Here is a 12,455-nt window from a genome sequence, read left to right as displayed (position 1 = left end):
GCAGCAGCTCCGCCCACCCCAGAAGAACCAGCTGGCTATTGGCTAGCCTGGAGCGTCCATCAGCCAGCTAGGGAGGGCGGACTCTTCTGGCGAGGTGCATAGCCAGGTAGGCTGCGCAAGACATGCAGGTTAGGGTGAGGGGGAAACTTGGACATTTGATTTCTATGGACTTCAAGAACATTCCCAAAGGCGTCCCAAAGGGAGCAGGGGACTCTGTGTGCCCAAAAGGGAACCGATCCGTCTTTGGAAGGCCAGGTAGCCACCCCAGCTGGGGCTTTGCTTCTGGATGAGGCCCTTCTGGCTTCCAGGACTGTCCTGAGGGTCAGGGAGCCTCTGTCCAGCCAGGCCTTGGGCAGCCCCTGATTCCCAAGGAGGACCTCCGGGCTCCCTGGCCCTTCTGGTTCTCCCTCCTCGGCCACCTGGGCCTTGGGACCTCGGCTGGAGACACCCAGGACTTGGCAGAGCCTCCCTCCGTCTCTGCATAGACTCTCCAAGAGTCCCCCTTTCCCAGGGACTGTCCAGGATTTACAGAAGCCGTCTCGGATCCTGATTTCCTCATTTTCTTACCTCCACTGATGAGAGTCATGGTTTGGATGGGGGTCTTTTATCCGTTTTCGCAGTCACACAATCCATCAATCAGTAGCTGAACTGGGATCCACACAGTCAAAAAAACAAATGAACTGAAAAATCCTCAAAACCCAAACCGCAAAATAAATAACAAAAAAAAGCACTAAATGTAAGCTCCAAATATCACCTCGGAACACTGCAATCGGAAACGGAAGGCTTGAATTACAATGGGGGGAGGGGGGCACACATGAGCAGCGCAACAGGAAACACAGGGGGACTCAAAACGGAGCATGTTCGTCTTCCGATAAAAGTTTGAAACAACCGGAACACCTACTTCCAGTTTCTCAGCATTCGGGTTTCAAGTTGTTTATGAACTAAGCTGTTTGATAACCGAGGTACCACTGTATCGAAAAACTCCCCATAATGGGCCCACCTTCTCCTACCACCTGGAACTAAGGACCTGGGTTTCCAAAGGACTTCAGGTCTGGTTTTCACTTCTGCTCCTTTCCTTTTTTTCTTCTTGAAAACGGCATCTTCAGGTATTCCAGTTGCTGATTGTGGTCCGACCTTGTCTTTTCTCCCCACCTTTAGCACACATATTCTCAGCAGAGGAACCAGCTTCACGAGTCAGGGATAGGAGCCGATTTATTGGAAAACTGACTAAGAGTTTGTTTTTAAACAAAGATCTCTGCTTGGAATGTAGTGATGAGCAGAGATGATGCTCTGAAAGTGAAGGATTGGTTTTTCCCCAGGGTGCATGTCAGCTATGTGTGCACCTTAAGATTTGTGTAACCCTCATACCAACTTCTGTTGCCCAGCGCCTGCAAGCCCCCTACTGTGACATCATAGAATGCTTGCAGTTTTTTTTCATAACCCCCACCCCCAAAACAACTGCTCATCAGGAGCAGAATTGAGCAGCTTCTCTGTTTCTCAGAAGAGGTAGCCCTGGGAGAGACAGGGGTTCAAATACCTCCTTACTCAGCTCTGAAGCTCACTGGCTGACCTGGGGCCAGGTTGTGGGGATTAAATGAGAAGGCGAGAACTGTGTATGCCATCTTGAGCTCCTTGGAGAAAATCCCAAGTGTGAAGAAGATTATTCAGCTTGCATTTCGTTGTGACTTTGTCCCTTGCCTCAAATTATTCCAAAACACAAGGAATGGGTTAAAATGCCAAGTAATCCCCTTTGAACTATCTCAAACTTTGAAGTCTCTATCCCAGAAACTGGAAGCGGGAATGAACATTAACAAACTGATATCACCACGTTGAGAAGCATTGACATTGCTATGTATGTTTGATTAACATTGCCTGCATTGCAAAGGGGTTAGAATGGATGGCCTTTAGGGGTACCCTCCAGCTTAGCAGATCCATGATTTCATGATGCCAGGCAGATTCGATCAGAGAGCCAGTGACCTGGAGGATAGGTGTGAGAAGTTTTTTTAAAAAAAACCTGAAAGAGCCAGTTGGGATTCTAATGCTCTCTACATGAGAAGCAATAAAGAAAGGAGAATAAAATGATCAATTAAATCATTCCACTGTACCAGAACCTAAGATTGGAAGTGTGGATCCTATTGTTTGGACAGACTCAGGGGGTGGCTTCAACTGTTACAGTTACCCCTATCAGCATTGAGTTGGAATCTGGAGTGTTGCTAGACTGCTGGAGCCCTGCATTCTGAAGGTCTCAGTTCAGAACAGAAGCGGAACCACTTAAATTGACAGTTAGAGCTTGTGGACGGCTAAAAGAAGTGTTGATCCTCGTCCTTTCATTCTCCCAACTTAGAGGCGTTGAAACCAAGTTAAAAAAAGAGAAGCTATAAAGTCTCGAGGGAAAAGGCTCTGGTTTACCAGAAGCATGTGGCATTTTTAGGGCATATTCTGAAGCAAGGAACTTGTTTGCCACCTTTGACATGCCCAACCTGAGTTCTCAAAGGTGCTGAGAGCTTTCTTAGGACTTTGCTGGATTTGGCAAGAATTGGATACCAGAAAGAAGGGGAGAAGCAACACATTACAACACATTAACCCAAAAAGGTTCCTTGACTATATGGACTATAGAAATGAGAAACGCCTTTGAAGACATCCCTAGCTGAACCACCAGCGCCGGCATTGCCCAGTCCCTTTAAACCCTACAGACTGTATGTGAATGAAGTGAAGGCTGTGGGATCTGGGAGTGTTGGTACAGAGAGGAGAACCCCATTGGAGGACAGTGGAGAATCTCGATTCTGTGGCCCAATGATGGCCAGCATGCCTTTGAGCGGCAGCAGCAGCAGCAGCAAGAAGAGGAGGATTTGTCCTCCCTGTGCAGGAGGCTCAGAACATGACTTTGGGAGCTGTTGTGGGCGATTGTATTTTGCATGGAGCTTCTTCATCCTACTTGCCAGTTCAAGTGTGAGGTTTCCCTGCTGACTAACCCAAATCTGACTTTGAAAGGGTTAGCTCCTTGAACCCGGCTACCTTGTGTAAGTTCCTGTTTCGGATCCAGGAGAACCCCTTGATGGTCTCTTTGCTATGAATCAGCAAGTGATTACCAGGACGTTCCCTTTTGAGATGAAGGAGAATGGGAAACAACGAATTGCATGAACATGCAATTGCCCTGCCCATTTTCTCCCCTATCTTTAAAGGTATCCGTTCCAGCCTGTGACCTGGTGTGATATAAGAAGTGGGAAAGAAGCCATAGGATCCGAAACCTGTGGTGGACATTGAACCTTCAAACTCTCTGGGGCTGGCTGCACCGGAAGCCACCGGTCCCACAGAGGAAGAAGTTGGACCGTGGACCTTATAATTTTTTGGTGGACCTGAAAATCCTATTCAGGAAACAACCAGTGGGAAGGAAATCCTCCTCCCAGGCCTCGGAAGAAACACGTTCTGCTCAAGGGCCAAGTGACTGTTTCAGGACAAATAAAGTGAATGTTGCAGGTGGTGAAGCAGGAAATTGAGAAGTGGTATGCAAAATTAAATATGCAGGAGGGTGTAGATAGTCTTGAAGAAAGGAAGCTCTTAAAAGGCTGGGGGGGCGGAGGGAGGATGTAACAAAAATCAGAAGTATGGTAGGCCCTTTTTCTGACCAGAGAAGTCAATTGACAAGGTGCCCCATGATATTCTTGTAAAGAAGCTGGTAAAATGCGGGCTAGACAATGCTACCATTCAGTGGATTTGTAACGGGCTGACTGACCTCACCTGGAGTACTGTGTCCAGTTCTGGGCACCACAGTTCAAGAAGGATACTGACAAGCTGGAACGTGTCCAGAGGAGGGCAACCAAAATGGTCAAATGCCTGGAAACAATGCCTTATGAGGAACGGCTTAGGGAGCTGGGTATGTTTAGCCTGGAGAAGAAAAAGGTTAAGGGGTGATATGATAGCCATGTTCAAATATATAAAAGGATGCCATACAGAGGAGGGTGAAAGGTTGTTTTCCGCTGCTCCAGAGAAGCGGACACGGAGCAATGGATTCAAACTACAAGAAAGAAGATTCCACCTAAACATTAGGAAGAACTTCCTGACAGTAAGAGCTGTTTGACAGTGGAATTTGCTGCCAAAAAGTGTGGTGGAGTCTCCTTCTTTGGAGGTCTTTAAGCAGAGGTTTGACAACCATATGTCAAGAATGCTTTGATGGTGTTTCCTGCTTGGCAGGGGGTTGGACTGGATGGCCCTTGTGGTCTCTTCCAACTCTATGATTCTATGATTCTATGACTTTGGCAGAGACCTCGCTCTTATTTCTTCTTCTTAACATTTTCTCATGAGTTTCCCTAGCCTGGATCTTGTCTCAGCCGCTGGAGGTTGCAGGTGAGATGCAGTTGCAGAGAACTGATGAGGAAGTGGGGCAGGATGGTGAAGAGGGACGGTTGTGAACATCCCCATCTCTGAGTGGCACATGACTCCAGGGGTGCCTGCGCTTAGCCTGGGTTCCTTTTCCTTGGAATTACGGGGCATCCCTCCAGGGAAGTGTGTAGAGGTTTCCCTTACTAGCTTACTTTTCACAAACCAAAAGACCCTTTTCTCTTTTTAACAAAAATATTTTTTATTCATTTTTTACAAAATGATTTTTTTACATTTCAGCATAAACCATAAGACCCGTATTTACCCTTTAAAAAAAAATATATTTTTATTAAAAGAATTACAAGTATGAAGACAAAAATAATATACAAAATGCTATCTACCGGTAGTATAGTGTTATCTACCCTTGAATGCTCCCTATTTTGCCTATCCTATTCTATACATCAATTTTAACCTCTCTAACTAATAAAAGTCCCGCTTGCTGTTTAGAGTGCTGAAAGAGTCAATAGAAAGTGTCCAATCCTCAAATTCACTATGTTGCAGATGTCGTCTTCCCGGCGGCTCCTTTCCCGGCTGATGACATTCTTCCAGGGGTCTTCTTTTCTCCGGACGTCTTCTCCCAGGTTCCAGCAGATAGGCCGCCGTTCATGCAAGAAAGAGAGAAAAGAGATTCTGTTAGAAAGGGTACTAAATCTCAGGAATGTTAGACCCTCTTGTTGCCCACCCCAAACAAAGAAATGGAGGAAAGTTGCTGCTGGGGGGTTGCCACTCAAGAGGATGGCAGAGAGCAAGGAACCGGACCCTGGGCATACACCAGCGACCGGGGGAGCTCCATAAAGCCACAACAACAACAAAAGGTTTCTTACCGCTATGTATGGAGGGTCGTGAGGGCAGCACCACTCCTCTTGGTCGATCCTGATGGCCTTGATGTTCCTGGCGCTGGTCCAGAGTGGATCCCACGGAGAGCAGAAGATGGTATCTCTGCAGCACAACGCTGATGTTCACGTTGCCTTGGCCTGGCGCAACTTCGGACGTTCTGTCACGAGGAGAAAGGGTTTTTGGGGGGAAACGTCACCTCCAAGGAGCCCACCAGACGTCCAAATACCCAACCAGATGCCTCACTCACCTGGCATGCAGCTCAGGAAGTCCTGCGGGTAAGGTTCCCTGTGAACACAGCGGAGCAGCCTCCTCACAAGGCGCTGGACCCTGCCTTTCTGCCGATGTTTACAGGCCCGCTGCATGATGTTCAGGCAGCTCCTCCCTGTCCGCCTGAGCCCTTCTTCCTCGTGCTGCTGCATCTCTTCCAGCCCTGAGTGGCAAGGGAGAAAGGTTGAGCCAGGAATCAGCTTTTCACAAGGCAAAAACTTGCAAAGCACCCCCACCAGAGCTCCTCCCAGGACCAGGGTGTGGGCTAGGGGGATATTTGTGTGTGAGAGAGAGCAGTGGAGTCACATTCCAATCCTCTTGGCATGTTCATCTTGTGGCACCTCTGTCTGCACACACACCTGGGAAGCCGCCTTCCCCTAAAGCCCTTTCTCAGAAGAAGCACCCCTCCCTGCCCTCCGTAAGTCTCACTTACATGTACCATAGGATGCCATGTCTTGATTTTGGATGAAACTGGCATCCCGGAAAGCCAGATGACCTAGAGAGACAGGGCAAGAAAAGGGACGTCATCTCGGTGCAAAGCAAGCGGAGACAGAGGCAGCTCGGCAGGAGGACAGGTATGCGTCTAGAGGCCTCCACCCTCGCGGAGCACTCAGAGCAAGGTGGCCTGGGGACATGCCCATCCTCACTGCCATCGTTACCCAGACGTTACCAGGGAAGGACATTGCTTGACTTACCCAGAAGCAGAGCTGCCACCCTGGAGACTGCTGGCAGCCTGTTGGCAGGCGGCTTCGTACATGTCAAGGCAGCACTCCGAAGGATGTTCTTGCTGAAGGTCTTGCTCTGTCGGCAAAGGCAAAGGAGAAGTGGCATCAGAGAGGCTTGAGAGCACGGCAGGAGAGCCTGTCACCCCCAAAGACATCCCTGGGCAAAGCTGCCAACAAAGCAGAGTGACCTTACCAGATGCTTGGCAGCCTGGTGGAGAGCAAAGTGGAGGCTAAATTTCTCGGGATGCGCCCACCACTTGACTTGTGGGGCTAGATGGGAAAGAGCCCTCCTTGCGGCCTGCAACACAAGAAGAGAAGAGGGTTACAAATTGCAGGACATAGTCTTGGAAGCTCCTGAGAACAATGACTCCCTCCTACTGCAGAAGTCCACCTCCTTGGCCCTCACCTTGGCCACCTCGTCCTCGTCTTCGAGGTGAATGAGGACGGCGACCAGTTCATTAACGGCTGCTTCTTCTGTTGTTGTTATGGGAAGCCCTTGGTCTCTCACCCAGCCCCGAAGCAGCCCCAGATGTTGGATGGCTGATGCCCGGGCAGAGGCTTCCTCCTGTAGGCAGAAAAGATCAGAGGTTGTGTTTCTCATCAGATCCGTTTCCTTTCTCCTGTCCACCGAGGTGTTTTGAGGCTGCTGAGCCCCCTATCCTCCTCCTGAGGGAGACTGGGGGCAGGGGTGACTCTCCCCCTGTGTTTTCCAGGCAGGCTTCCAAGAGAAGGTGCTCCAGAGGAACACCCTCCTGAAGCCAGAAGATCTCCGCTGCATGCCAGTCTAAACACCAGCCTTCCTCTTCCAAAGCATTCCTATCCACCCTGTGTGATGTCATGTGTTCCCTAACACTCACATGGGCAGCCAGACCGCAGTAGGTTGCCGCCAGCATCTTCAGGTCTTCCTCTCCCAGCTCCCTGGACAGGTAGGCTTGGTCTACCAGCTCTATCAACTCTGGGAAGACATCAGCTTCTGCATCAGGGAGGAAATCCAGCAGCGACAGCCGCAGAAGCAAAGGGTCCTACACAAAAGAGAGAATATTTTCAAAGGTCTGAAAGGCCCCACGCTTTTTCTTTGAGAACAGGCCCTTCAGCATTCGGTCAGCAAAAGAGTGCTGGGCCATGATTAGAATCCAGATCTGTGCCCCCCTCCCTCCCTGTGAGCATCACTTGCCATGTCAGAGTCCAGAAGCAGGGATATCCCTCTGACGCTGAGCTTCCGGACTTGCAGGTGGTCATGTTTCAGCCAGGTGAGGAGCTGCTCCAGTGTCTCCTCACAGGGATAGACCTGCAGACGGCAGCTGAGCAGCTAAAGAGGCCCAAAGAGAAAGAAAGTCTTCAGTGATGAGAGGCTGAGGCAGGCTCTCCTTTTATCCACCACCTGCAGTTCTGCACACAGCAAAGCCACTGGAGTGAATGGACCAAAGTTTGTCATGTACATCAAATCCAATGGGTCTACTCTGAGGAGCACTAAAACAGGCAACAGCCCTTAGGCTCAAAGGAGCCTTGACATAAACCACAGAATATGGAAGTTAAAGGCAGCTGTAAGGTCCAAATTCTGATGGAGGCTGGTTGGAGAACCAAGGACACAAAAGGAGCCGAAGAACACAAAGCCCAACCCTGGGCAGAAACCAAGCCAGGGCCTCCTTGCTGCACCCATTTCCTCCCGCGTCAGCCCCCCTCACCTCGATGTAGATAGCTGCCGCTACTTGTGGCATTCCGGCAAACTCCTGGTCCTCGAGAGCAGCGGTGATGTTTTCCACCATGGGAGGGATCCACCAGTGTCGCTTTCCGACAGCTCTGAAATGGAGAACCAGATCTGGGTAAGGAAGGGAAAGGCACCGCAGGAAGCCAACAGGGGCACAGTCCCATCCCGTGCCTTGACCTCCGTTTGCCAGACCATTGGGGAAGGTCACCGTGTTCTTCCTCTTACCTCACCATGGCAGACAACCCCTGGCTGAAATTCTCCCGGCAGAAAAGTTGGTCGATGATGGCCGCCTCTACTTGCTCTCCAGTGGTGCCGAGAAGGAGGTGCAGAACTTCTTTAGCCCCTCTGTAACCAAAGCAAGGCCACTTTTAGCAGGCGGGTCATTGCCACCCACTCCAATTCCTTCCCCATCCTTGCTCCCTAGCAGCAGCCTGCAGGAGAGCCTCCCTTGGAAAACCAAGCTGGACTGGCAACCCCCCGAGGTTGAAGGGAAAAGGACTCCATTGGCGCCTTTGCAACACACTACTCACCCGAGGAATTCCTGGTCGTAGTGGAAGTTGACTACCATCCCCAGGAGAGCGATCAGCAGCTGCGGGAAGTTCCGGCGCACAGCTGCCTTGTATACCTCCATCCTGAGGATGGCGTGCAACAGGCTGCTGAGATGTTGCTGGAAGAGAGAGAGGTGCAAGTCACTTTCCCTGCTTTTCTGCAGAATCCAGAAACCCCTCGATATTACCCTGGGAAGAAGGAAGCCAGAAAGCAGGTGGGTCGTCCTTACCACTTGGGTGGCAGATTCCGCCAAGGGGCTTTGGTAAAGCTGCTCGGCCATGAGATGGAGCAGTTGTTCTTGGTCGGCCGATGCCAAAACCTCCTTCCATACTCTCTCGCAGTCTCTGTGAATGCAAAAACAAGAGCAATGGCCAGATTCAAGTCTTTGGCTTGCTGCCATGCCACACAGAGAGGAAATGGCAGCAAGGCCTTGCTTTCTGAGCAAGCCCTGCACTTTGCCAACCTTTCCCTTAGCCCAGTAGAACCTGCCAGGAGGGCTCCATACCTGAAGGGAAACTGCAGGAGGTATGCAACCACTTTCGCCAGGTGTTGGTGTGGCATGATGGACAAAGCAAAGGCGGCCATGTTTCTGCCCTGCACTGTAGGCCCCTGGGTGATCTTATAGAAGGCCTCCAGCAGCACCTCCACCTGTCAGAGAAAAGGAGAGGGTTGCTGGGAGAGTACAAGGAAGCGGGGCTGTCTGCAGGTGGATCCCTCCATCCCTCATAGAAAGAGGGGCCCCCCTTGGCCTGTGCCACCACAGCCATCTTCCTTCGAAGGTACCACTCAGGGTCCTTGGGAGTTTTGGACCCAGGCAGCTCCAGGGTGCCAGTCTGCTCCCAGGAGGGGGAGGAGGATTCCCCATTGCTGGACCCATGTTTCTCAGGACCCTTGGCTGAGGTTCTTGTCCTGACATTGCCAGGCCTCTCTAAACAAACATGTGTCCTGGCCACCCAATGGCATGAGGTTGCCTCCCCTACAGCAGAAGAAGTGGAGAATCTTCTTCTCTCCTACCTTTGCAGACACCTTACCTCCACTTTTGTGCCGCTAAACTGCTTGATGAACTCTTGCAGCAAGTGGGAGATGTCCAAGGGGTTGAAGCTGCTCTCGACAACCAGATCGCTGGCCAGGAAGCACATGGCCTCCAAGAGCTGCTCCTCAGGAAGATAGGCACCAAAGACCTGAAGCAAGAGAGGAAGGTCAGAGAGGCCCACAGGTCAGGGCTGGGGAGCAGAAAGCCCAGCTGCTGTCTCTGCGGAACCCAGAACATGTGGCTTGAGAGACCGCTGGGCCTTGTGTGACAGCGACTTACCCTGGCAAGAGAGTAACAATTATTCAGGAACAATTCAGGAACCGCTCCTCCGGTGGATTGGAGGACCTTCCGAGCTCGGATGAGGAGTGTTTGGTTCCACGACGTTCGTGCCAGCGTCTCTGCAAAGGAAAGCCAAAGGGTCAGTTCGGGCCTTGCTCACCCCACCCCATGCTGGAATGCACTGCTTCCAGTCTTACCTTCTTTGCGCTGCAGGATGGGCAGAAGATGGCAGAGGGCATCTGCTGCCCGCTGCCTGCACTCCGGGTCTGGATCCAATGCAGACAGACAGGAAATGGCCACCAGTTGGCCAAGGGAGGATGCAGGAAGCGCTACCGATGGCTGAGAAGAGACCCAGAAAAGTGACTGATAAGAGAAGAGACCCAGCACCATTTTCCCTAAAGCATTCTTATTAAATCTTCAAAAGATTCCAAAACATTTAGCATCCTATACAGAAAAAAACACCATTTCTTTTGACTTCCCACCCCTCTTTTCCTGATGTGTGCTTTTTCCTTCTTTTTACTCACTAGGATTTGCTCTGCTATGGCCCAGCTCTGTTCTCAAAATGGGTTATGTGCTGGGATGCCCGATTGTCCCTTGGGCACCTTGCAGGGTGGGCCTAGAAGGGGCAGCCGGAAGGCCTTGTCAGCCCTGCATGGTTGCAATGCTTCCCTTCAGTAACTCACATATTCCTGGATCTTCTGCAGGAGGGCGGAAAGATCTTGGAGTGCCTTTCTTCGGATCTTCCCACTCTTCATCCTGGTGACGACATCCATTATTCTAGCCTTCAGCTGGTCCTTTCTGAAGCCGTCGGGAGGAGGATCAGCCGCACCCAGAGAACCTGTGGTTGAGATGCTGAGGGGAGAGAGGAGGAGCACTTTTGCAAAAAGGTTTTATTGCCTTCCATCCTTCAAAGACCCCAAGCACCAGCACCATAGAAATGGACCCGGGGGGGGGGGGGAGTGGTTCACATAGGATTACCTTGCAAAAAGATCCTCCTCATCTTCCAGGCTGATTACCGATATTTGAGCCCTCCTGGCAGGTTCTACTGGGCTAATAGGTGCAGGGCTTGCTCAGAAAGCCCTTGCTGCCATTTCCTCTCTGTGTGGCATGGCAGCAAGCAGAAGACTTAAATCTGACCATTGCTCTTGTTTTTGCATTCCTTCTCCCCTTCCAAAGCTCAACCCTTTCTTTGACTTGGTATAGCTCTTTGCCAAACTTGGAGATACCATTAATCTAGGTTCCAGAGTTAAGTCCCCTGGCCATGGCAACCTCCACTTACCTCCAGGTTTCTTTGGGACGCCATCTTCTAATGTAGTGACTGAGCGAAGGTCACTACAGGCCACCTCTGCCAACCTCGAGATGCTGAGGATGCAGGAAGCTCTGTTCAAACGGTCACAAGTTCCGTTGCTAGGCAACGTCAGTTGAGAATGTGGAATTCCCGGCCTCAGGGCCAAGGTTCTAGGAGAGTCCGTGTGGCCTAGTGGCTAGAGCCATGCAACGCGAGGGTGATATTTATACGAGTTTAATACTTTTTCCTGTTCTTTGTATCCTGCTTTGCAGACTCTGGTTGTCTCCCAAAGCAGCTGACATCGATTTCAAAGAAGGGGGGGAGACAAGTTCTGTCCTCAGGTTAGGAAAGTCCAAAGACAAGACACCCAATGGAAGGGATGTGGAGGAAGAAGGCAGAGGAAGAGCCCCTTTCCCTTGGCCCAAGGAGAGGCCTGAGATGTCCCCAGGCAAGTCCTGTCCTGTACTGTCCTGTCCTGCTGGGGCCGAGCTGCCCTTCCCCACCCCCAGCTCTTCTGGGACAGAGACGCAGCAACTGACCGTGTAGGCCTTCATACCCAACACCAGGGGGGCTGTGGGGCTCAAGCCCCTCTCAGATTCCCCTGGGGGGCTTATCTGGCCCCACAGGCAGCAGCAGCAGGCAGTGCCTGGCAAAGGCTCCCCACCTGCTGAATTTCTGCCTGCCAGAAGAATCACAAGTGTGGAAACCCATCTAAAAGAGAAGGAAGGGAGGGAGGGAGGGAGGGAGGGAGGGAGGGAGAGGAAGGAAGGAAGGAAGGAAGGAAGGAAGGAAGGAAGGAAGAAGGAAGGGGGACGAGAGAACAAGAAATTCTGCTTCTCTGAGAGCTCCCATATCAGAAATTGATGGTGCTTTAATGCCCAGGGAATGGCAGGTGGTGGTGGTGATTTCTTAAATCTGTATGCCACCCTTTCTGATGGCCATTTCAGGGACAGAACCCTCAAGGTCCAAAGGCCTCCTTTGCAGCCTCCCCGGCATCCATTCTAGGGGTGGAAAGGAGCCCAGAGACCCTTTAGACCCCCCAGGCAGCGAGAGGCAAGCAGAGGCTGCTGCTCCAGGAAAGGTCTAGCTGCTTCTCTGGGAGCCATTGGCAGCAGCAGCTCCGCCCACCCCAGAAGAGCCAGCTGGCTATTGGCTAGCCTAGAGCGTCCATCAGCCAGCTAAGGAGGGCAGACTCTTCTGGCGAGGTGCATAGGCAGGTAGGCTGCGCAAGGCATGCAGGTTAGGGTGAGGGGGAAACTTGGACATTTGATTTCTATGGACTTCAAGAACATTCCCAAAGGCGTCCCAAAGGGAGCAGGGGACTCTGTGTGCCCGAAAGGGAACCGATCAGTCTTTGGAAGGCCAGGTGGTCAACCCAGCTGGGGCTTTGCT

The 12,455-nt window shown here is 51.4% G+C and overlaps 1 protein-coding gene across 1 annotated transcript; it reads right to left on the bottom strand.

Annotated features, from left to right (window-relative positions):
• Positions 1-4,565: 4,565 nt before the first annotated feature.
• On the bottom strand, positions 4,566-10,787 carry LOC132593130 (uncharacterized). Its single transcript, XM_060282163.2, has 18 exons — positions 10,754-10,787; positions 10,459-10,627; positions 9,973-10,114; positions 9,776-9,894; positions 9,495-9,644; positions 8,969-9,111; positions 8,693-8,807; positions 8,445-8,581; positions 8,140-8,259; positions 7,892-8,006; positions 7,381-7,515; positions 7,064-7,228; positions 6,613-6,771; positions 6,400-6,504; positions 6,177-6,282; positions 5,915-5,977; positions 5,462-5,644; positions 4,566-5,371 (listed from the first exon to the last, which is right to left on the bottom strand). Exons 2-18 carry the CDS (start codon positions 10,546-10,548, stop codon positions 5,337-5,339), a joined length of 2,082 nt encoding a protein of 693 aa, XP_060138146.2. The 5' UTR covers positions 10,549-10,627; positions 10,754-10,787; the 3' UTR covers positions 4,566-5,336.
• Positions 10,788-12,455: the final 1,668 nt, after the last annotated feature.

Source organism: Zootoca vivipara, chromosome 12, assembly GCF_965207765.1.
Source record: "Zootoca vivipara chromosome 12, rZooViv2.hap1.1, whole genome shotgun sequence".
NCBI classification, from domain to species: domain Eukaryota; kingdom Metazoa; phylum Chordata; class Lepidosauria; order Squamata; family Lacertidae; genus Zootoca; species Zootoca vivipara.
This window is presented reverse-complemented; position numbering and strand designations above follow the sequence as displayed.